Raw genomic sequence first — 25214 nt, forward strand, 5'->3', positions numbered from 1 at the left:
CAGCAAATCTGTGGCTTCGGTTAATACACTTACTTATGCAGATGTTATTGTGAGAATTTTGAATAAACTGTTAATAACTAATATTCAGTTTTCTTATCTCATGACCTGGCAACATCATATTGGTTTTTTATGATCCTTTGATAAAGGAGCTGCAGGCATCTTGCAAGGATGTGAAAGCATCCAGCAGTATAAGTGAGCAATGATTTTTTGGTTCAAAGCTCCTGTACAGAAGGTGTAATCTAATCTTACATAAAAAATCATATGCCAAAACATTTAGTATTATCCAGCTAACTGACTGTGTAATGTTAAATCATCTTTGGTCTTTTCAGTTTTGTTTAAAGTGATATGTGTACACAAAAAGACCTAAATAGATCTGAAAGCTTACTAATGGCAAATTAAACACATTCTAAGCATTCTGACTTCTTGAAGAGCAAAGGCTCTCTTTCTTTCAATAGTTTATTAACTTAGATTAATTGTATAGTGTCATAATTTTCTACATGTTCATGCATTTCTCTTCACATTGGATTGTCTTTGATTAAAAGATAAAAGGGTTTGTTCTGTATCTGTACGCATCAAATCTTCTGCAGATTATACCTTTTATAGGAGAGTAATTTCAATTTTTGATTTCTCTTCATGTCCTGAAAACTGTGCTTTTCATACAGATACTGGAAAGAATCTGCTTCTAGTTTGCTTTCACAGGCAGAAATAAGGTACAACTCCATTAAGGTCTATAGAATTATAATGTATATGTAATATTATTATATAATATTATATATATATATAATATATGTATTCATCTTGCCTTGAGCAACTACCCTTTTTATATTTCTTAGCAGTCCTCTACCAATAATCCGTTTTGAAGAGAATGCTTTGGCATGCAAGGTACTCTCATTGAACAAGGAACAAGAAAATCGGTTGTTCTATAAGCTATCTCAAATTTATTTGGAGAGATACGTCACTTTATCCTCTTGTATTGATGTTTAAAGGCTTAAAATATCTGTCATATAACTGACCTGATGAATTTAGATTATCTGGTACCAGACTGATTGACCTCACCAGGGAGAAATCAGGATACTGTTGGTTGTTAATTCTGCACTAGTGCTTATTCTTGTGTCTCTGGCAATGTAATCATATTGACTAATAGTAAAGGTACCATAGTTAGACAATTTCTGTCTTACATTATACCTTTGTTTTCCAAATTTCTGATGCAGTACCACTTGAATTCTAGCTGTCAGATCAGGGTAAGAGTGAGTCTTTAAATATGACAAAGGATAAACTATTTAATGTTTGCAACTCTTTAAAAATCTGGCTTTTAACATCAAGTAGCCACCTATTGATCTGTGTATAAATCAGAGGCAGACACAATAATTTCTTGAGGGTTTGACTTTCATGGCTAACTGATTTTACTTTCTGCTTTATTTTGTAAGTAACTGTTCAAGTATGTGTTCACTGGAGGAATGCTCCCTACAGCTGTTTTTAATTTGATAGATGGCATCATGTCACCTAAGTTCAGCCACCATAAAAGACAATCGGCAACTGTCTGGAATTGTCAAGTCTGTAGAGAACAGCAACTACTTGCAGCATCTCTCCTCCATCATGAAAGAAACATAAAAGTTACAAATTGGAAACACTGTGACTGTTGTAATACCACAAAATACAGGGGTTAGTTAATTCTGTCTGCAAGATTTCACTAATGCTCGTATTTCTCTCAAAAGGCAGTACAGAGGAATAATGAGCTCTTTGCCACTGTTGAGAATTGCCTCTTCACAAACATTTTTTTAAGCTGTATTATCTGTGAAATAATTACTTAGTAAAACCACTGAGATCTTACTTGCATCTCTTCAAACAGCTCAATGAGAAAAATAATTGTATTATAAAGTTTGTATTTTTTCTTTTTCAGAACTGTGTGTGCAAAGGTAAAAGTCCCTGCTTTTGTGATAGCACAAAAGGTAGTAAGGTAAGAACAGATACATTTTCCTCTTTTAATATTAGTTTATGTGCCTGGAAATTGTTGATAGATTACTTCAGTTGATAAAGTGAGCGAATTTGGTGTGTGATTGTATTTTGCCAACAGAGTCTACAGAGAATGATTACCTTACAAAATTCTGTTAACTTTGGGGAAACAGTTTAACTAAGACTTTTCAACTGAATTTTTTTACTGCATTAGCATGTTTACAGCACTGTATGATGTTTGGACACCAGCAGAGCAACTGTCCAAAGCGCCAGGTCTCTTTCACTAACTCCTAACTAATGCCAGTACCTTGGCAGCTGCTCTCCTGTTACAAATTTCACAACGCCATCAGGAGTCTCATGTTCAGTGCTTCTCTGCATCTCTGGACCCTGCCCACCCCCCTTTGCCAGTTCCTGAAGGAAAGCTGCACACACTAGGCATCCAACAGATAAACCTCTTGTAGATCAAGCATGGGATGAGTTTCTGAGTCCTAATCATAAATACCTTGCCAGCACTGAAAGAACAGCAAATCCATCAGCAGTAACAGATCCACAGCTCTCACAGTTGCCAATAGCAGCTTGGCAGAGGCTGAGTGGCTTTTAGACAAACCAGAATTACACAAATGCCAAAAATTCTTTGAAACTCCTGCTCACAGTTGGAAGAACAGCTGATTCACAAATGAAAGGGGCATTATTGAGGAAGTCATGGTTGCAATTTAGGTGAGGCATGAACACAAAAGTTGCCATACTAAACCTTATCAACAGACATCTATAAAGATCTAGGATTATGATAAGTCCCACTGATTGATTCCATCTGCTTTTATGAAGTTGGAGAAAATTTATCTGGAAGTAAATATGCTCATTATTAAAATACATATTAATAAGTGGGAAAGGGGAATACTAATGTTTTCAGTAAAATCTCCCTGTTTATTTTTCGTATTACTAATTGGTCTAACCTGACTTTGTCCTAAACAGTGAAATTGAAACCACTTGAAAACCTAGAAAAAATAAGCTGCCCACTAAAAGAGAAATATTAATAAGAATGGACACCCACAACTTGTCTTTATCACTTCCATTAAAATAACTGAGCAATTTGTGGGTAAGAGTAAATCATTATTTAGACTGATGAAGACTTCCATGCAGAAAATCAGGATAACGACATTAATCAACATGTTTTGATAATTATTCAGTGTTTAGAATTCCCCAGCCTGAAAATCCTCTGATCTTGATGTTCTGCTAAGAAGAAAGTGTGGCTAAAATTGCCTTTTCTGTAGAGAAGGCGGTGAAGCTGTCACTAGAGCGCTGTGCTGCCCGGGATTCAGACAGCACGGCGTGGCTCTTGCTATGGGCAGGCAGGTCTAGGAGTTTGGTTTTCCTGTGAGCTGGTACCGAACCCCCTCCAGCGGCTCATCCTGGAATAGCAGCCATGCTCCTAATTTGGGATACTGCTACATAAAATAATCAATTTTTTATAAAACGCGATGCCAGTTTATTATATAGATCTCACAGACACTTTATAATGAAATTGTTATTTTCATGTGTTAAAATAGTATGGGATTACTTTTTATCTTGAGAGATATGAATATATATAAATACTATTTGGTAAATTTTTTCCCTCCCACGTCATGCTGTGATGTAAAAGGTGTTGAACTGGCAGCTCTTTACTGATGTAAAACTGAGCATGCTAAATTTCTGCTGAAAAGGGCTGAAACACCTTTTCTGTGAGCTTCCATGTTTGAAGCATTTCATTTAAACCAAGTTAAGACTTACATCTTCTATATTTATATTTATTAAATTCTCTATATTTAACTAAAAAACTGAAAATGCCCCTTTCAGTCTAGCTTATCCTCCTGTATTGTTTCCATAGCTTCAATTTTATTTCCTTTACATAGATTATTTATTTGAATTTTATAAAAAAAAAAAAAAACAACAAAAACCAACAACAAAAAAACCCAAAACAAAAACACCACATGAAAAAGTAATTTGATGTTTTAATCTCTGTGATTCCGAAAAAATTAAGGTATTTGTTACATAAAGCAAGGGGTTTTTATTCTGTCTGAATGGTTTTGTTGCATTTGACTCCCACTGTTTTCTTCTATATTGATGGTTTGGAACTGACCTTGCAGTACAGCAGCAGCCATTAAGTATCTCAATTTGTGTTGCTAAATATAATACAAAAGTATTAACAAGGAATACGTATCAGCTGCTTTCTTAAACTTCTTGTGCTGTCAGCTAACGTCTATACTCTGCAAAATCCTGAATACTATCTTGTGCTCTGATAATTCAGCCGTACTTTATGAGCACTTTATGTGGTGCTGTGGGGCTGAGGCAGCCCAGAGATGGACCACAAAAACAGTGTGGGCAAGGGCAGTGGATCTGCCACAGCAGAAAGCCAAGAGGTACTAAAAGTAATGAATACTTTAGCAATAAGCTATTAAAAGGAGAATTCTTGGATATTTGAAGAGTTTCATTATCTTAATGTTTACAGGGTGAAAAAGGCTTTCCTGGTGTTCCAGGTCCACCTGGTCAAAGAGGCTTTCCTGGTCCAGAAGGGCCTCCAGGGCCACAGGGACCAAAGGTAGGTATGTATGTGAGACAGAGAGATACACACAGAAGTTACTGCGCTTGACGGTTTAAGTTAGCTATGGCTGTGTAGAAAATTCTGTTTTACAAAACTGAAACAAACCAAAACCTGTCTCAGAGCTTCCTGATTGGTAGGGATGTTGTTTGGTCCCCAACTGCAAGAGTCATTTTGACAGCATCAGAGTAGAGCTGATATGACTATGGGCTTTCGTTGTCCTTTCTGGGAATGGTAAAATTTTCTTGCTAGCACTAAAGCTCAAAGCATCTTGAAAGAATTCCAGCAGGTCTTGTGCAGATGGTGCAGTGTCATTGACATTTTTCGCTGTCTTTCTGCTTTGCTCTCCCATCCTGCTTAACCTCCTTTCAGGTTGCTCCTGGTCTTCCTTTCCATGCTCAACAGTACAGATGACAGTACATCGCTCTGATCATTACATGAACAGCACCCGTATCTGGGGACCTTCCAGCTCTTGGCCCACAGGGAAGCACTTCCAGGTCTCACAGTTTGACCAAATTGATAGCAACTGCTTTCTCATCATACACGGTTATTTGTTATGACCTATGATATAAATCTTTTTTCACTATGAGGATAGGAGGGTGGTGAGACACTGAACAGGTTCCCCATCCCTGGAAGTTCAAGGCAAAGTTGGATGAGGCTTTGAGCAACCTGTTCTAGTGGAAAGGGTCCCTGCCTATGTCAGGGGGGTTGAACTAGATCATCTTTAAGATCCCTTCCAACTTGAACCATTCTGTGATTCTATGGTACATACCCTGTAAACACTGAAAGGGAGGGCAAGACACCACAATTTACACAAGTTGTATGAAATGCTTGTTTTCTTTATTGACTGTAATAGGCCAATCATTTATTTATTTGTGTGCACGTTAGTATTGATAGTGAAAATATTGCATGTCCTGGTAGCATTTATGTGCTCTTTCTCGATTGAAACATACTGAAAAACATTGCTTTCCATTTGTGATATAGGGTTCTCCAGGGCTTACAGGCTTAGTTGGACCCAAAGGTGTACGAGTAAGTGTTGATATTTTAAACAAACTTATATGTATTAAATGTCATGCTAATTGCCAGCTCGGTTCAATAATTTGTGAAAATAAAAGCAAAACATTACATTTGATTTCAAAATATGATTAAAATTTAGGACATGGTCTATGCACAAGTATTATTTATTTTTATAATTTTGCCCTTTTTGCTACACCTTACATCCAGGGTTATTGGTGTATGTATTTAATATTTGGGTGCACAGTGAAAAAGTCAGACTAGAATACCACAAGGAGTTGTTTGGGTTTTTTTCTCTGGCCAAAACCAGTGTGTATTACCTGTGGTGTAAGCATTCTGCTTGGTTCACAGTCAGAAGAGTTAAGGAAGTAATGATCTTTTCATACAATCAAACTTGCATTCATTCCTATTATGACTGTAATCAAAGAAAAATTGCCTAATGAGCTTTTGTTTAATATTTGTAATATTATTTCTCTTGGTTAATATCATTAGGGACTCCCAGGAATACCTGGATTTTCAGGTCCTCCAGGCCTTCCGGTGAGTAAAAATGAAACTGATTTCTCTCTTCAGTCTTCAGTGCAGTTATCCTCAGCTCAATGTGCTCACTCTAGTCTCAACATCAACATTGTCTTTGTCAATTGGCCTGGAGATAAAAATCTTGTCATCAGCAATTCTTACTCATTGTTATGATTTAAGAATTTATTGTAATCTGTCAAGTCTTGTGAAACATTGCTCCAACATAAACTCTTTCGGTGTTTCTCTAAGACAATATGAATGTGCAAAAACAAAGCTTGTGTCAATTTCGTGCTTCTTTTAGGGTGAACCAGGAACTGTTGGTCCTCCTGGGCTCCCGGGTGTTCCAGGATGCAATGGCACAAAGGTACAAACCAAGCTGAGTGTTCTGGAGATTGCATTGGCTGAGCTTGGGAATGGCCAAAAAGTGCTCTAAATTTCCTCCAGTGTACAAGAACTTTGACTTGTTTTGGTTTGTGACTTTATCAGCTAGAAAAACTTGTAGCATGGGACCAGAGGAAGGAAAAGTGCTACTTTTTTGGGCAAGATAAATACTTAAACAATGCATTAAATTTATAAATTTTAGCTTTTGCTAGAAGATAAGAGTAACATTTGATATTTTGACAGATAATACTTTTTTCATTAAATCCAGAAGACCTAATCAGTTTTGTCCAACGTGTCCTTTTGTTACAATGGGTTATAAAGGAGATAATTAATTTTATTTTGCCAGTATCTAGCTTGCAGTTGTCAATTCATAAATCCTGAAAGTAATTAAGAGAAAAGGCTCAATGCTAAGTTACAGATTTACCAGGTTGGTTTTTTTTTTTTTTTATGAGCATTAGAAAACAGGGAATCAGAATGATGCCTACTACAGAAAATCATAGTTTTCTAGTGAAACTGTGAATTAATCTGAACAGTGTAGGATAGAAGTCAAGCTGCATAAAATGGGATGATCCTCTTCTTGGGAAATATGATGATTGTGAACTCAGTGTGTTTAGTGTGATAGGATAAAAAACTTCTGTAATCACATTTGCCAAAATCAGGCCAAATAATAAACCATAATACTCATTAACAATCACTGTTACTACTTTCAGGGTGACCAAGGATTTCCAGGTCCTCCAGGTCGAAGAGGTTCTCCAGGCCTTCCAGTAAGTGTGAAATTCATTATTGTGTGCATTCCTACCACATAAAGTCAGTCTCTGAAGGAATGTAAAGCCTCATGTTAGCTCATACTGACACCAGTAGAAATATATAGGTATTCCCATCTTATTAGTATGAAAACTGTGTGATAAAGAGACCAAAGTTTAAAGTAATGCTTTATTGTCTGCTGTTAGGCCTCAACTTCTTAGTATTTCAATTTCTGTATGAAATTCATTGACTGGAGTTGGCTGTCATGGGATACTCCTGAAAATTTACCACCTACATCCCTAAAGGTGTCCAAAATATATTTAGTAGATTGCATTTTCAGTTCATGTGCAAGTATCTTTGAGAAAATAATGGCTTAATTAAGTCAATAAGAACCAGGAATTAAATCCAGAACTATTCACTCTGGGCACATTGCTTTAATCCTAGGATTTGGGGGTTTTTACTGTAGAAATGTGTTTGAAAGATAAACTTCTAAACAAATGGAAAAGGAATGTTGTCTTTCAAGTTCCAGTGGCTTCAAATCTAATAACTTCTAAACATGATCTTTATTTTACCAGCTTTGCTGATTTTATTTATTCATTTATTAAGATCAGGCTTCAAAGCTGTTCTGCCTGCACTTGTAGAGTTATACCTGAAAGATTGACTATTTTTGAACAATACACCCTTTCTTCTTAAATTGAAGTCTGGCCTCTTCTTAAATTGAAGTCTGGCCCAGTAAACATAGCTATGCACCTTCTTCATAAAAATAAATCACCTGAAGAGCACCCAGCTTAGACAATATTTAAAATTTGTTATTTCAGCACTCTTATTTTTCTGTTTCAATATGATCGTTCTTCTTCATAGGGAGTTCCTGGTATCAAAGGAGAGAAGGTCAGTTATTTGCATCATATTACAGTATTTATTGGTTATGAACAATTTTTGTGTTTGTTGCTCTTAACCTCTCCATGGGAAACAGAAGGTTTACATTCCAGAAGAAGCAACCACGAAGTTTGGTGCTTCCTTTGTCCTACATTCACCTCAGGTGGCAAAATGGTCTACAATTTTTGAGATTACTGTTACTACTGTTACTGCATGTAGTGAATTTAACACTTTCGAGCGCACAAAGAACTTTGAAGCTCCTCCACCAAACAGTTGATGAATTTGTATGGAAAGCTGCAGATGGACTAGAGAGTGTTTTAAAGGGATAAAAAAATAACAAAAATAAGTTGAAAGCACAGACTGTGCATAAGTAATGTAGGTGTATCTGTGCTCCTATCTGAGAGTTGAAAGTTGGTTTCATAAAATCTCTTTTAAAGGTAGAATTATCCATAGTGGACATTATGTAATTCTGATCTTGCTTATTTCCCTACAAACTGTATTAGAAGATTTGTTGCACTACAGAGTTCTACAACATGACTTTTTATGTTTCTTTTTATCTAATTGTCTAGGGGTGCCCTGCAGAGGGATATAGCCAAGAATATGGTGCAAAAGGTGATCCTGGATTACCAGGAATGCCTGGTCTCCAGGTAACTCAAAATAATAATATAAGGCACTGAGATAGATACGTATAAAAATATACAGTATTCTGTATAAACACATTCTGTATAACATGAGTATGTATTAAAATTATTTTGTATTTTGCATAATTTAAGTGTATTATTTATTTAATATAGATACAGTATTTTTTATAATTGTGTCACTGATTTCTAAACCAAAACCAGTCAGTTTGCAGGCTAGTCAGATTGCAGAAAAACAGTACTTCAGGTATGGAGAAAAACTGGTCACAGCTCCATGAGTTTACCCCTACACAATAGGAATACAGAATCCTACAGAATAGGAATAGGAATATGTTGTTAATAGAATAGAATAGAATAGAATAGAATAGAATAGAATAGAATAGAATAGAATAGAATAGAATAGAATAGAATAGAATAGAATAGAATAGAATAGAATAGAATAGAATAGAATAGAATAGAATAGAATAGAATAGAATAGAATAGAATAGAATAGTTGGAAGGGACCTATAATGGCCATCAAGTCCAGCTGCAAAAATTCCCATTGAAGTTAAGACTGAACAGGTTAGACCTGCCCAACTTCTAGGGTACTAACAAAGGACAGAATTGTCCATATTTCAATAATGGACATTAACAGGGGAAGGCAGGGCTGACTTTTCTTCTGGCTATTGGAATAAATAGACAGCATTAAATTAAGAAGAAAATAAAAATGTTTAATTTTTCATTTCTTTGAAAAAAAAGCTTTAAAGCATAGGATTTATTACATAGAATATTTGAAGGTTTGAAGGCTTATTAGAGGCATTTATAGGGCCATATGGATTATGAGTCCACATTTCTCAGAGGACTTACGTCCTCACTTGAGTAGTTTAGTTCTAGAACAGATGTTTTCTCATGTTTCAAAACATATACCAAACAATATAGCAGTGAGGAAGAATTATACTTCAGTGTTCTCCTGAAATAGGAAAAGGAAATTCTGAAGAGCTGCTCCTCTGTTTCTTATTCAGTTCTTTGAATTCAGTCTTTGAATTTAGTGTTGTGTTTTGCTGATAATCTTGCCAGGATATTTATTCCTGTTTCTTTTTTTGATATGCAGGGTGCCCCGGGTGCTCAAGGATATCCTGGGGAACTTGGACCACAGGGCCCTCCAGGACCTTTAGTATGAATTTATGTCTCCCTTGTTACTTTGACCTTTGATTTTCCCTAATCCCTATGGAATTACACAGATACAAGTACTTGACTCTCCCAGACTTACTTGATGTCTAGTGTATGTAAAAACTATGTTTTTCTGCACGCATCTGATTTTTTTCAGCTTCTTTTGATTAGTTTTTATGCATGATCATTCTATATTTTCAGAAGCATCTCTTGTCTATGTAGGCACAAATTATAATTGTCAATTGATTACCCATTAATTCACTTTAAATACTGATATGCATAACATTAAGAGATGCATATGTTTGCAGCTAGACTGTGTAAACAATCTGTCACCCACTGGCAATGACTTGCAGTTGTAAAGGTGGAAGAAAGAGTAAAAATGTGATATAAATTCTGTGAAAGTTGGATAGTTCAAAACACCGATATCAGAGAAAAAGATTGTACATTTTTTAGCTGAGGATTTTTGTTTTCCTTTTTTGTAGGGCATGCCAGGGAAACCAGGACCTCCTGGACCTAAGGTAGTCTCAGATTGGTAATAAAAAAGAGAACTTCTGTTATGTGTAACATAAATTGATCCATGTTTAAATGTTTGTAAAATAAATAAATAACATTAGGGGATTTTTTTCAGGGTCTTATGGGACTGAAAGTAATAGGAGCCAAAGGAAGAAAGGTAATTTCATAAGAAGCTTTAAACATTTTATAAGTTTTGTTTCTGTTTTCTGCATTTTCTGATATGCTATTGTGAAATGTCTGGGGAAGTAAGTACTGTGAAATGCAAATTTTCAGTCTACATGTGGGAGTCTTTTGTTGAAAAATGGAAACATGGCAATGGTGTCTAAGGTCAAAATGTTTTCACACAACAGCTAATGATATAAATGTCTAGACAGAGGATTATACACTGAAGTGAAGCCAGTAATTAATATTTGCTAACACATAGCATTAAATTAATATATATAATTTGTGTAGTGCTCCTAAATACTTACCTAAGCAGATAAACCTTGGTAAATATATAGCATTTGTAATCTCACAACTTCTGGCCAATGTATTTTCAGTGTTAGCCCTTCTTTGTATTCCACATAACCTTAAGATAGGAATTGCTGCAAATGCCCACACTGTCTCTCAGCACCCAGCCTGCAGCTGCAGGACCAGTGTAGTCAATCTGAATACCCTTGCAAGAAATCAGAACATCTCACAGTTATGCTGATTGACCTGCACAGATACAGCTGTGATTGGTTTAAGCATTGTAATCACTACCAGGAATGTGCTAGGAGTTTCCTGGGAAAAAACTTGCCTATAGACCTCCTTATTCATTAGCAGTAGCCCAGGTGACCATGGAACATTTTGTTTCCTTACAAAAGAGCAACACATTTTTGGCTGTTGTGCTGCAAATTCATGCCAAAGCATGCAAATTCATGCCAAAACATTCCACTGGCTTAAAATCACTGGAAATTGTGGATGTATTTTGTTGAGCTCCACAGGAAAGATTACATTGAGGACTTTCCCTACTCTGAAAGATCTTTAATGAAAAAGTGCACTTCACTACTAATGTCAGTGAAGGACATGTGGAAGCTTGTTTTGTCTGTTAGCACCACGATTTCATGATCTCCCTGGAATACTCAGACTGCAGTTTGGAGAATGTCACCAAAGACAGTTCATGTAATTTTGTGATTGACATAATTAAATAGAAATATTGTAATCAAGGAGATATTTTTACTTGATTTAGAGTTAAAATAATTATGTAACAAACAAGTAGGATTAAGAATATAAATTGTTTCTAGAGACTTTATCAGAAATCAGCATATTCATTTTTATATTGAACAGCTAGGGGAAGGTTAAATCTTCCATATGTCTTTTTTACTGTAATATAAATAGCAAGAAAAGGGAAGTGTTAACTGGATTAATGGCTGAGTGTAATGACAGAAGAATTCTCACAATATCTGAAGTATAGCAGTAGTAATTTTAAATAACAAAAACACACTTCTTGTAATTTGCTCTATTTTTTTTTTTTTCCTTTCAAGGGTGACACTGGGTTAACTGGACCTCCTGGGCCCCCTGGAACTGTTATTGTGACATTAAGTGGACCAGACAACATGACGGTAGTGAAATTGTTAAACATCACATTCAGATAAGCCATCAGACTAGGTTGTACTTTGAGAGGATGTTTTCTTCTTCACTGCTCTGATAACATTTCTTTTTACCCATCCTAACATATTTCAGACATGTTTAATTAGATTCTAAGCTCTCTTAGAGAGTGTGTGTAGAGCCAGCTAGGCTGAGTCTATGTGCTCATGTGCACATCTGCACATGCCAATGCAATGTTTCTTGCTTACCAGTACCTCACCTGCTGGGAATCTCTGAGTACATGAAGAGTAAATCACTTCTGCTTCACCAAATCCACATGGATGTTCTGAATGGCTACCAAAGGCACAGCTGAGTTGACCTCTGGGCCTTAGTACTGAGAATGTCAGACTCTGAGCTACCAGAGTTTCACAGAAGCTTACAACATGTTCATGTATATTTTGTAGTTTGTTTTCTCATTAATTTTACTGAAACATGAGTAATCATGGAAGGTGGTGGAAAGACAATAAATATGGAAGGAAATAGTCCGATTCAGCTGTAAGTATTGCTTTGTGAATTAAAGTTCTTGCATTCTATCCTTATATAGGAATTAAACAACAGTAGTTGATAGAATTGTAACTGTTCATATATTAACAGGACAAATCTACATGTTCTCAATTCCATTTTTCTCACGTAATTTGCATCTAATCTATGGAGTCATCCAAAGTCTCTCTCCATTGTGTGCTAAAGTAAAAGTGAATTTTGCATCTAGACTGAATTTAGGAGGGAAGAGAAAAATTGCAGAAGCAAGGTTCAGCTTTTAGGCACACCAGCTCTCCCTGTTTAAATCAAATACACAGCACTTGGAGCACTTTGTGGCTTATAATGGCAATTTTTCAGCAACATTGGGCATTACAGTTTAGAAACCTCTCAAAACTCCTTACATAAATAGCTTGGATCATTAGTCTAACCAGGTAATAATTAGACAGTTCATAAAATTTGGCTTTACAGTGACTCTGGGATATGGCCCGGTGCTGCTACACTGTAGCGTAATTTAATCTTGTGCCCACAGAGATAAGGATGCCATAGGTAGCTACTGCAATTATGTTTTGAAAGTAACTCTAGCTCCAGTAAAGCAGCTGAGGTTTATTTGGGTTTTTTGCTTGTTTCTTGTTATATTTGTGGGGATATTTACTGCAGTCCCTTTGCATACAATCACAGGTAGGTTGTTTTGACCTAGCTGTATTCTGAAATGTGCAGAAATGGTTTCTTTTTCAAACATCACAGACTTAGGCAGGAGCACTGATAAGAAGTCTCTGTTTCTTAAACATAGTCTAATGTTAGAGTAGAACCATCTCTGCTCAAAGAATCCTGCTGCTGACATAAGAATTTCGTATTTGTACAACCAGACTGAAAAGGTAAGCATGGAAAAATCCAAGACACCACAGTAAGCTCTTCCTTTCTGTGTAATAGGACTTAAAAGGAGAAAAAGGAGAAAAAGGATCAAGAGGACCCCCAGGGCCAATGGGGTTTACAGTAAGTGACCAAAAGTAAATCCTTTAAATCCAGATGCTCAGGCAGCATCACCTAATAAATGTTATTCTTTACAGACCAGTATTTACATTAATTATTTCAATCTTTAATGACTAGAATAGAACTAATGAATAGAATAAAGTACCTATTAATAGCATTCCAACTGTATTTATTTTAAAGATAAAAAATTATGAAATATATATTTAACTTAGAAAATGTGAGTTTCAAAACATGAGTCTCAGTGTGGTTTTGTTCCAGGGGCTCGTTGGTGATTCCCAAAGTGAAAAGGGTGACCGAGGAGAACCAGGAGCACAGGTGTGTACAAACAGTTGAATACATATGTGTTAGTCCTTTCAGAAAAACAGTTTTGAACTAGTGTTGCTGTCCAGTTTTTGTCTCACTGCTACTCAGAGAAAATTGGCTTAAATTCAAAAGCTTTTTCCTGCAGTAAACTAGACAAGAGCTGGAAGTCAAGTGACTGTACTTACATGAGTACTTGGAGTGAAGGTCAGTTGATTGTGAGTACACTTCTATTTTTTTTGCTATAAAGGTTCTTCTGTTGAAATGTAATAAAAAAGTGCACTGCTAGACATGTACTGGCTTTATAGTGCAAGGGTATAAGTAGAAGAGAAAACATTGGGTTTACATAAGGCAGCAGACTTAAATTAGTATGTTCAACCAGCAGCTGTGTGGAGACATGAAGAAAGTTGCCTAAGAGTTGCCCTGTTAACAGCACAGTATATGAAAAAATATTTATTTAAAAAACCATGCATATTAAAATACAATTTAACTGATTAGATTTTTTTTTTTGGAAGATAATTAATGGAAAGCTATTACTTTCATTTAATGCCTTTCAAACTTTCTTATAAAAACTAGTCAGTGACAGATGCAAGGTCTTAGTAACTAAAACTACTAATTCATAACAACTTAATGATATATAATCAGAGAAGAACCCTAAAATAGTCAAAAAAGTCAAAATGTTTTGTGACATTTTCTGAATACAGATTTTGAATACATTATGAAAGCAATACTAAGAAAAATAATTTTCAAATTAAATATTTCATTCAGTGTAAATGTGTATATTTTTGAAACTTTTCTCATACTTCTTGTGGTTGCAATACATTTTCTTCCACAAGGAAAGATAGATAGCAAGACAAGACCCCAGTGCTACCTGAGGGTTGCTCTTTCTTCAGTTGCATGGTGCTGTAACAATGAGGATGTTAGAGAGCAACTTGATGGTTATTTTTATTATTCCTATACATAACAAAAATTTCAATTTAAGTTACTCGCATAAAGCTCTAGAAGTTCTTGCTATCTGCTGAGTGTTGTTAATCCTCTGTCTTCTGTGTTTCTTCCACATTGTCTTCCGTTTGCAAAACCTTGTCCTTTCATGCAGTATTTTTTTAGAACTCTTCTTAATTGACTCTTCCTTGTGGAGTAAGCTTATCTTGCTGCTAAAGCACCCTTGCTATTTTTGTGTTTTGATCTTGAAGAATGCTAAGGAAGTATTGTTAAGACATTGATTGATTAACTGTTCTAAAAAGAAAACAAAACTATTTTTTTGCAATTGAAATTACATCAGTGAGAACAAAATATCAAATTGCTGTGGATTTTACATTCTAGGAAAAAAAATACTATTTTGTGCAAGTGAGTTTTGAGCCTGTGGGGGCATCATTCTATTCTCCTTATCTTTTAAGTTCTGACATATTTTTGCTGTTTTTTCTGATGCTTACATCCAAAGTCATGGTCTGGTCTTATCAAAATTATTTTAAATTACATTAGTTTATTCTGTAGGAAAAAAAAAAAATCTAAAAAGTTTCTTTTTGCTTGTTTTTCTGAGTTTGTAATCTGACCCCACCCTCATTTTATCTTTTCACTGCCTTCCTGCTGTGGATTTTAATGAACCAAGTTTTCCTCATTTCTGTCTTCAAGGGGCAAGCAAGGTATCCATATGATCATGTTTTCATTTAATTCTGTTTCTCTCTCCATTTCTCCCCTTTGCCTCCCTTCCCTTGGTCTCCTTATTTTGTTATTATGAATTGCTCAAACAGTCGTTTCTTGTTGCCACACAAGATACAGGACCAGAGCAGATGCTGCCACATGGGCCATGGAAAGCAGCAGATACCTCTGACATGTTTCCTCCTTCTGTTTTCACTTTTCCATCTACTGCCCTGCTTCAGATACCTTTGAAGTGCATTCCCTAATCCTTCTCATTAAGTAATTTTTCCTCAAGTTGTCCCATACAGAAATGGGGTTCAGAGGGTTTTCCTTCAGTGTCCTTTTAAGCTTACCATGGGAAGGGATGCTTGCTGCTGTATTGCTTTATCATTTGTCTTGCTTCTGCAAGAGCCTGATTTTTCATGAAGTTTTCTGCACTTGCCAGGCACTTTGTACTGCTGGAGTCTGGCACAAATAATCCTTCACAGGAGGAGGAATGTCAATGGAATATCTGTTTTTCAGAGTTTTATGAACTTCAGTTATGATTAATGAATAATTTAACCCTAATGGCTTTTTACAGTTTACACAGTTTACACAGTTTACAGTTATGTGCACAGAATCGAGTTGCTGTGCTCTTTGAATGCAATATCCTCACTTTAAATTTTTTTATTTCATTTTACATTTTTCCTTTGTAGGGGAAGCCTGGAAAAGAAGGTGCTCCGGGTCCACCTGGCTTACCGGTAATAAAGGAAGCCTTCTAAATGTTTTCTATATGATAATCATCTGTTTATGACAATTCTACCTTCCTGTCACAACTTTTCTCTCTCTGTGGAATGTGTTTCAAAATGTTGATTTGCATACACAACATTTCCTTTATGCAGCTGGCCTTGGAACATATCATGTCCTCACAGATCTCTGTGCAGGAGACAGAGGTTCAGTTCATAGTTGTCATTGTTTCTATGTCAAATAAAAAGACCTGTTGCTTGCTGCTGACTGTTTAATAAGTTTGAGACACACTCCAAGTTCTACTGAGTTTTTTCTGGTTAGTCACACTGACATATTTGCAAAAGAGTTATAGCTTCCCTTTAACATAAATCGAGAAGAGAAATTAATAGTTTTTAATCACTGGGATCAAAGGCATTGTTTTATGAAGAAAAGTTGTTTTCAGGGTCATGGCTGTCTTGGCCTGAAACAAGATGACTGATAGCTATTAAACTGTCATTTTGTCAACATATAGTCCTTAAAATATGCCATTTGAGAAGCAAAATAGTCTCATTTGTGTACTAATTTAAAAGTTGGAGTTGTTCAAATGTGTTTGAAATACTGTATTCAATTGGTATCAGTTCTATTTACTTCATCTCTACTTTCACAACATCACTGGAGTCACAGTGACTTTATAAATATCTTACCAAAATTCTTACAGCCAGAATAGCCCACTGCACATGTATCTTACTATAACATTATCTTTGTCATGCTAAAACGACCTTCACAGGCAGTCTAAACACATTCCAGTCTGACAAAGAACAGTGGACAGACCATAAAGCTCTACTGCCTTAGCTAACAGAAAGAAAACTTTCTGTCATGACAAAGCCATGTCATTGCTCTGTTACCATTTCAGCTTTTCTCCCTGGCAGTAAATTCAACTGCATGAGCCTCCAGGAAGTCCCTCTCCCTTGCCTGTATTCACTTGCAGAAAGCCTTAGTCTGCACTGCTTTCCCTCCTGGTGCTGCTGACACCTGAGATCAGCACCATCCTGCAGATTGAGGGTGTTGAATGGGAGAATCTTGCATTGTGTTCAGTTTCTCCCCTTCAGAAATAGTTTGCAGGAGAACAGATCAGAGACTCCTACACTTGCGCCATGCAGAGCAGCTTCCCCTTGGGAGTGTTGGAGTGTGCTGTAGTAAATGCAGGTTTGGATGGGACACCTGCGGCTTTTCCTGCAGATATGGAGCTGTACTTCAAACTGGGTCTTTCACTGCAGTTTCTTCTCCTGACCAAGTTGAATTCCCCTTGCCATCACCATGAAAGATTAAAGCTTTACATTTTAGATCTTACTGTTGTCAGTGCTAAAAGATTAATTCTTATAAAATTGTGTGCTGTCACCTGCAGGGACAAAAGGGTGAACAGGGCAAGCCAGGACTGGCTGGAAGGCAAGGAGCTAAGGTATTGTCCAATGGTTTTGCTATTGCTTTTGAAGATGAGGATAAGGTATGTTTAGGGGTTATTTTATAATTTTATTTATCACTGTGTATATATGTTTCACTTGGCCTAAGAGATGACAAGGGTATCATGGAATACGGAATGAATCAGCTGAAACAAACCATGTGTTTGAACGGGTGTCCATCTATGTCTGCTGATGAGTTCCTGTAGGTCTTGGTGTATGCAGCTGAATAGTTGTGTAAGGAACAGAGACGGGTGGTGAAGGACTGGTCAGGGACAGTTGTTTTTCTTTAATGTTTTGAGCAATGTACTGAAGTAACAGTGGGCAAATGTCATTCCATATATTGTTTTTAATAAACAAACCTATCTCTGTTCTCTGATGAAGGGGATGAAAGGAAACCCTGGTCCACCTGGAGCTTGTGGTCGAGTAAGTGTAAATTACCTTCATATATCATTTTTCTAAATTATTAGAATAAGAATAATCTAAATTGTTTGCATGAGGCAATAATGGATGTCCTGTGATGCTCTAATCAGGCATGGCTTTCACAAAGTACTGATATTGCTGGGATTCTCACACAAATGAGATCTTCCTTCATATGGAATTGCATACAGTATCTGTGCCTGGTTAGACCTCACCTGGATCCAGCAACTTTGGCAGGAGATTGGACTGCCAAAGAACAATTACAGAAATTCACAGGAGTTAATATTTAAACCAATTTCTAATCACTTCCAGAATAGGGGGCCTTAATTCTAACATCCTAAAAATACTTTATAAAGAAAGCAAGAGTTTGAGTACTATTTCATTGTAGTTCTGCTGTCTCCCCAGTGGCTTTCCTGAAGGCCCCATGTGCACCTAATGGAAACCTTCCACCTAAATTGTTCAGAAGAAATAGCTTTGTAAAAAGCTGAAGTGTTTGTGATATTGACAGAGTACTAAAAAAACACTGCTGCTAATAAGAATTGATTTCATTTCTAGTTGCTTGTAATTAGTAAGGTCTTGTGGTGTCAGAATATCAAAATTATGAATGAGATCAAAACATTGCTTTAATCAAGTATTCAGTGCGAGGTACTGTGATTCTCTCTTCATTCTTGCAAATCTTTCTTTTCTTACCTCCTTTCTCTTGAGACGGAGTATTACGATTATGTGGTTGGTGAAAAAGGGGATGAAGGACCCCCTGGACCTCCAGGACCAAAAGGTCAACGTGGCATGCCTGGTGAGTGAGACATCAAAACTACAATCCTATAGAAAGGGCAGTCTACTCAAAGGGCTTATTGCAGACTACATTTTGAGCAGCCTTCTTCTGCCTTCAGAAGAATATTTCCTAAACTCACATCTAATTGCTGACTTGAAATGTATCCTGAGACTTTGATTTATAACATTATTTACCCTTAAAAATAATTACCAGTATGCAATGGTTGCATGAGTGGTAGATGCCTACTCAGGCAAAACCAAGTTTATTTTAGCTTTCAAGCTTAAAATGCAAAAGATTAAAGTTTGTATTCAAAGCAATTGAATAGTGACTTTGTAGAGTATTGAGTGATTTAACTCAAGTTTCTAATATTTTGCTTTTGCAGGGCCACAGGGTCCTCCTGGAAATGCTGGTAGACCAGGTATATGCAATAATAAAATACATTGTTCTTCCTGTCAGTTACACTGAATCAGCTTTGTCAAATATTTATTTCAGATGATTTAAAAAATATCTCGAAGTGCTAAAAAAGTGTCACCCAAGAGCTTTGATGGGTCAAGTACTCAGTTTAAAGATCATTTTTAAATGTCTGTGGATTCTCACTTTGATTAATATATTTCAAGATAAAAAAGATTTGTGAAATGGCTTTGGTGTGTTTGTCACTAATACTACTTAATTATTACTTAGCTTTGAAATGCCATTTCTTGTTTAACTCTGTTTTTATGTTTTCCCCTTTGGTTAGGTGTGTCAAGACCTGGTCTGAGAGGTCCCCCAGGATTTCCTGGGCCAAAAGGAACAAAAGGAGAGAAAGGGCAAGCTGGCTTGTGTATTGTAGGCCCTCCAGGACTGCCTGGTATTACTGGCAGGCCTGGTTCTATTGGATTACCAGGTCCTCCAGGAGAACCAGGTACTTCTAGTTGCAGGTGTTTTGGATTTTTCCAGGTAGCTCTCTCTTTTAAATGAATTGATGAATATCTCAAGTTGTAAAGGACCCATAAGGATCAGAATACTGCTTCCAGCTCAGTTCCTGCAACTTTTTTCTCCCTTAGCAAATAGAGAATTGTCTGAATAATCTGTGATGTAATGGTGCCATGCTCATTTCATTAACAGGTAGAATAACATTTGGAACTGGCCTACCAGGACTTCCTGGAGAGCCAGGCCGTACAGGACCCCCGGGACCTCCAGGAGACACTGGCATGAGAGGTCAGTTTCAGATAACTGTCACTCAGAAGTAGATGGTACAATCCAGTAATCTTCATGGATCCTCATTAGATTTTTTTAAATTTAATTTACTTCTTAAGTCATTTGCTGAGTTAAGAGTTTTAAGAACACTCATTAAGGATAGTGAGATGTCTTCCTCCCCTTCCATCAACTAAAAGAGCATTGATGTGCCAGTGCTGCACACTAGTTGTAAAGAACTGTGGCAGGGTGTAGATCTTCACTGGAATGAGCAGTTACTACAGTTTGGCACTCTCCTGTACAGTTTGTACTCTCCTGTTGTTATATTCTTGCTGACAGTTTGTCTCTGAAAGAATCTGCAACTTCCAGCCACAGGAGCTGCTGAATCTCTTTACCCTTTGCTTGTCATGACAATGACCCTGAGTGTTACAGAGCTCTGTTAGTTGGAAGCTTATGTCCCTTACTTCTTTTGACAATTTGGCTTGTCAGTAGAGTGACTGCATCCAAATTATTTGCTAAAACTTGACTTGAAATAATCAAGAGTTTTAAACCAAATGTTTCTGTCCTTTCAATTAGTTATACTCAGTTCTGATTGACTTTCTAACCAAAGGTAACTTAGTACTGTCTTGGAAGTGATCTTCCAACAAAATCAAAGCTATGGTTCTACCACTCCTGACCAAAAAATGTTAGCTATAACAAGCTAAGTAGCACATTATTTAAGCTTGAAAATTACTTGCTGTGGAGCAACTAATGATTTCTTTTCATTCTAGGTGACGATGCTCATGTGTGTACTGATTGTAGCTACATTCCAGGAATGCCTGGTCTTCCTGGTTCTCCTGGGCCTCGTGGTCAGGATGGCATGCCTGGTAAATTATTTTGTTCCTAACAGGATAGTAGGAGTGCGAATGATTTTGCTTTTAGCATGAGAATCAGATGTGGGCATGTCTGCAGCCTGCAATCCTTAAACTAGCCCTGAGGTGGTGGTGAGTGTGAGAGCCTGGTGCAGCTCCCTCTGCTGATATGAGCACAAGCCCTAAAACATCAGAACTCAGAGTGCTGATAGGCTTTAGGTGCAGACTGAAGCCAGATCAGTCTATGATGAATAGTCAATGTAACAACAGAAACATTGAATACTGGGTCCAGTTGTTAGAGCTTGTCAAAATCTATGCCCTTGTTTTCATTTTTCTTTACAAAATATACTGTTTCTTTTGCAGGTAGAGAAGGAACAACAGGTCCAAAAGGTTCTCCAGGTTCTCCAGGAACACCAGGGTTTCCAGGGGCTCAAGTAAGACTGCTTTTTCGGATTAACATTCAGATCCCACAAGAATTAGTTCAGCAAAATCTCATGGCTGGTGTTACATGCAGTATCATACTGGGTGATCCCAACAGGGTTCTTCCTGTAGTAATGAATGTGTTAGCATGGGAGGCAAGGCAGAGAATGTGATGTATTGATCACGCAGCTTTACATGAGCCTGGTTGCTCAGTGCAGCAAGTTAGCTCAGGAAGTGAGGCAGGTAAATAAATACCTGTGTGATTAACCTGTGCTGCATTTCATGGTGTTGAGACTGCTTTTTCTGTCTGGCATGGGTAATCTGTAGTTACCTTCTGCTTGTTTATATAATTCAATAATCATGGCAGTGGCTGTAAAGCATGTATAGATTTTTGTGTGCTGTGATCTTTGTCAGACTTCTTGCTTCTCTTGTTTCCAGCATACTCTGGAGTTGCTAATGCCTCAGCTTTGCAGAGAAAATTGCTTCTCACCATACCCTCTTCAGGGGTGCAAAGTCACTCCCTCCTGGGAAATATTATAAAGAGGGAAGTCTGCCACCTGCTGCCACACACATGTTACTTGGTTGTGCTAACTTGTGCCTGTAGTATTGATTATTTATGGGAAAGTACAACCAGCGCTGTCCAATAAAAAATCATTCACAGGTATTTGCTGTGGTGGCTGCTGTACAGATGCAGAATGAGTCTGCTAACAGGCTTTGCCAGGAGCCCCCAAAGAATTTATGATCCCAAGATCACTAGAGCCCAGTGTGCTTTCAGCTGGGATAGCATACCCACTTTGTAACCTTTGGGGGAGAGAAGGGAAAGGGAAGTTTACTATGAACAGAGCCAGCTGTGACACTTAAGAGTGTCTCTGGGGAAATATTCCCATGTGGAGGAGAAATCTCTAGCTAGGTCTTAAAGTCCTTCTTTTTGTGCCATGGTCTTACCTATTAAATTATGCTACATTACTCATGCTTGTAGTAGCATAAATGAAATGGTGGTCTTGTCAAGGGAAGGCAGGAGAAAAAGAAAAGAAAAAAAGCTCAATAACCTGTTCATTGAAGTGTGCTATTACAGAGAATAAAAATGACTATAGGGAGAACCCCTCTGAGGTATTTAATTAAAAAAAACAAACAAAAAACTTTAAAACAGATGGCATACATCTAGCACTGAAATTCTTTTGATAACTCTATTCTAGGGATCTCCAGGTTTTAGAGGAGATCAAGGACGTAAAGGATCAAAAGGTGAGCCAGGATATATACATCCAGAGGGGCCAAAAGGTGAGCGAGGAGATCCAGGAGCCAGGGGAGACAAAGGAAGAAGAGGTTCAAGTGGTTTTCTGGGAAGACCTGGTTCTAAAGGATCCAAGGGTTCTAAAGGTGAAGAGGTGGGTATGCACTTTTTGCAATTTGTATGGAAGTCATGGAAACCTAAGTCAGTATTTTGCCTTGTACAACAATCTGTTTAATCTATGCAGATATTTCAGCTGAATATCCCCTACCTAACTGAGGGTACTGTTCTCAGCTGTAACAGCCAATACACATGAAAGAAGGAAAGATTCTGATGTAATACCAGAGAGAGAGAGATGAGGCCAGTGTAGGTACACATTGCTGAAAAACCTCAGCAGTCTAGTGAGGTGTTAGTTTGGATATTGATACTGGAGAATTTTTTTGGATTTCTATGATGGATAAAATATTTTTTAAAAGTATTTTCCTGAATACCTATAATGCTTAACGATTCAAATACTTCCTCTTCAGTCTTTATGGGTTAATCTTCAGTGAGAACTCTAGAATTGTTAGGGCAGACCTCAGCAGAAACAAAAACAAACAATTATTAGCGTGTTATGTTGGCTGAGAAACTGTTAACATGATTCAGATTATAACTGTCTCTAAACCTGACTCCACATTATTCAAGGAGAGTCAGAGATGAGGTGGGTTTTGTTTTTATGCCAAATGTGTTTTAAAAACAGAAGAAAAGTGTACAGCGCAACAACACTGATTGGAAAAAACCAGGCAATTGTATTTATTTGTAGCATTTCCCTCTTAATAGACCTCTCTTTGTAACCATGAATATTCAAATTTACATTCATTTACTCACAAGTAAATCAGAGAAAAATTTTTTTCTTAAATTATCAGAATTGCTCTGTTACTAAATTAATACAAGATTATAGTCAGAGAAATGGGCATTTTGTTAAGAAAGCTATGGTATGGAAACCAAGTAATACTTGGTATATGTGTGTAATCATTAGGGATTGGCTGGATCAAAAGGAGATAGAGGACTACCTGGTTTGCCTGGTGTACTTGGACTTCCTGGAGAAATGGGGCTTCCTGGACTGCCAGGTTATGGACCACAAGGAGTAAGAGGTTTTAAAGGCTCTAAAGGAATACCTGGACCACCTGGATTACCTGGAGAAGCTGGTTTGTAGCTTCCCTATTTTACTGTGTTTTACCTTTGTTAAGAAATGCTTGATTAAAATTGCAGAGATAGATTGAAATCAAAGACATGATTTATGAAACGGGAAACCTCACCTTGCCATGGGACTTCCACAGCATTGTCTCAGCTTTGGTCCCTGAAGATAGTAGCAAAAGTCTTGGGGTGATAATTGAGGCTGAAAGGGACTCTACAGTCTGAGTTTCATCTCAGCACAGGGACAGCTCTGAAATCAGACAAGGTTACTCAAGGCATTATCCACTTGTCCTTGAAAATCTCAAAGGGTGAAGATAGCACATCTCTGGGCAATGTGTCCCAGTGCTTGACTGAACAAAAAGTATTCAAATATGCATCCAGATGCAACCAGCAGGGTTAAGTGTAAAGAGCATAATAATTTTTACTGCTGGAAACATACCAGTGGAAAAACTCAGCTGAGTGGCAGATGTGGTCAAGCTTCCTTAACGATAATGCCCATTGAAGCCTTTATAACATGGAGCTGAAGATTTAAGCACTTCTCAGTTGCATCGTTTTCCTGATGACTTTCTGCTTTCTTTTCTGGGTCTCCACTAGGCTGCAGGAGGGCTGAGAGGAAGACTGCAGGTGTCAATAAAATGATTTTACTTAATGATGCCAGGATGTGAAGGCTTTTCAAAATCTGTTGTAGTTTCAGAAATATGGAAATTGTAGAAGACATTTCTAGCCAAGTAGATTGATCACTAATATTTTTAAATGCTTGAGAATACATATTGCCCGTCTACATGCTTTTGTAATATTTCGTAATGTATTTGCTGAAGGTCTGAAAGGAGAGACCGGTAGGGCAATTCCATTACCTGCATTGCCAGGACCTCAGGGACCACATGGTTTACCTGGACCCCCAGGACTGCCTGGTGAGTACAACACTAAATCAGCAAAACAGTTAAAATCTGAGATTGGTTAACTGTAAGTCATCTTTGCTTGGGCTTTGTAGAAAAATAGTCCTTAAAACAGTCCTGAACAGCACAGGAAGTTTTTTGACAGTGTTATGGTAGCTTCTGTTCTTAAAGTTGCTTCTGTTTTAAGCCTCACCTCTATAACATCTATTTGTAACCTCTCAAGAGTGGAAGATTCTTGTCTGCATGTAGGTGTTTCTAGGAATTTGGAATTTGGCCAGATTGCATTAAACTCACAGGCTCATACATGCTTTGGTACTGTGAATGGAATTAACATTTTAACTGTGAAAACCTCCAGTGGAGGAGAAATAGTGTCTAAATTCTAATATAATCTACAGTTGTCTCATTAATAATGATAAATTATAACACAACTAATCTTACAAGTTGATGTTCTGTGGTAAGATAATTCACAGTTTACTTATTTTTTTTTGTACAGGTAGGGTTGGAGCAAGAGGTCAGCCAGGTGATCCAGGACATTCAGGACCAACAGGTGACACAGGATTTCCAGGGCTTGGGTTTCCTGGAAACCCAGGTCCAAAAGGTAAAATACTCTTTTTGACCTTTTTTTTTTAAAAAAAAAAAAAAATAAAAACAAAACAAATTTTAAGTACACCTTAAAATAATTAGCAAATTAAAAAATAAATCAATTGGCAGACAGATAAGTGTTTTTAGCATTCTTGTCAT

The 25214-nt window shown here is 37.1% G+C and overlaps 1 protein-coding gene across 1 annotated transcript in view; it reads left to right on the plus strand.

Annotated features, from left to right (window-relative positions):
* The window catches only part of COL4A3 (collagen type IV alpha 3 chain), a 58088-nt gene that overhangs the window by 9259 nt on the left and 23615 nt on the right, over positions 1-25214 (plus strand). Inside the window, exons 2-28 of the mRNA XM_058844482.1 lie at positions 1901-1957; positions 4439-4528; positions 5513-5557; positions 6035-6079; positions 6360-6422; positions 7150-7203; positions 8045-8071; positions 8629-8706; positions 9788-9850; positions 10329-10364; positions 10475-10516; positions 11865-11942; positions 13378-13440; positions 13696-13752; positions 16071-16115; positions 17486-17539; positions 17922-17963; positions 18663-18750; positions 19112-19147; positions 19466-19630; positions 19834-19926; positions 20673-20768; positions 21117-21187; positions 22370-22558; positions 23420-23588; positions 24396-24488; positions 24967-25071. Coding sequence (XP_058700465.1) covers positions 1901-1957; positions 4439-4528; positions 5513-5557; positions 6035-6079; positions 6360-6422; positions 7150-7203; positions 8045-8071; positions 8629-8706; positions 9788-9850; positions 10329-10364; positions 10475-10516; positions 11865-11942; positions 13378-13440; positions 13696-13752; positions 16071-16115; positions 17486-17539; positions 17922-17963; positions 18663-18750; positions 19112-19147; positions 19466-19630; positions 19834-19926; positions 20673-20768; positions 21117-21187; positions 22370-22558; positions 23420-23588; positions 24396-24488; positions 24967-25071 — 2044 coding nt within the window. The remainder of the gene's footprint in view (positions 1-1900; positions 1958-4438; positions 4529-5512; positions 5558-6034; positions 6080-6359; positions 6423-7149; positions 7204-8044; positions 8072-8628; positions 8707-9787; positions 9851-10328; positions 10365-10474; positions 10517-11864; positions 11943-13377; positions 13441-13695; positions 13753-16070; positions 16116-17485; positions 17540-17921; positions 17964-18662; positions 18751-19111; positions 19148-19465; positions 19631-19833; positions 19927-20672; positions 20769-21116; positions 21188-22369; positions 22559-23419; positions 23589-24395; positions 24489-24966; positions 25072-25214) is intronic.

This window comes from Poecile atricapillus, chromosome 8 (assembly GCF_030490865.1).
Source record: "Poecile atricapillus isolate bPoeAtr1 chromosome 8, bPoeAtr1.hap1, whole genome shotgun sequence".
Lineage (NCBI taxonomy): Eukaryota > Metazoa > Chordata > Aves > Passeriformes > Paridae > Poecile > Poecile atricapillus.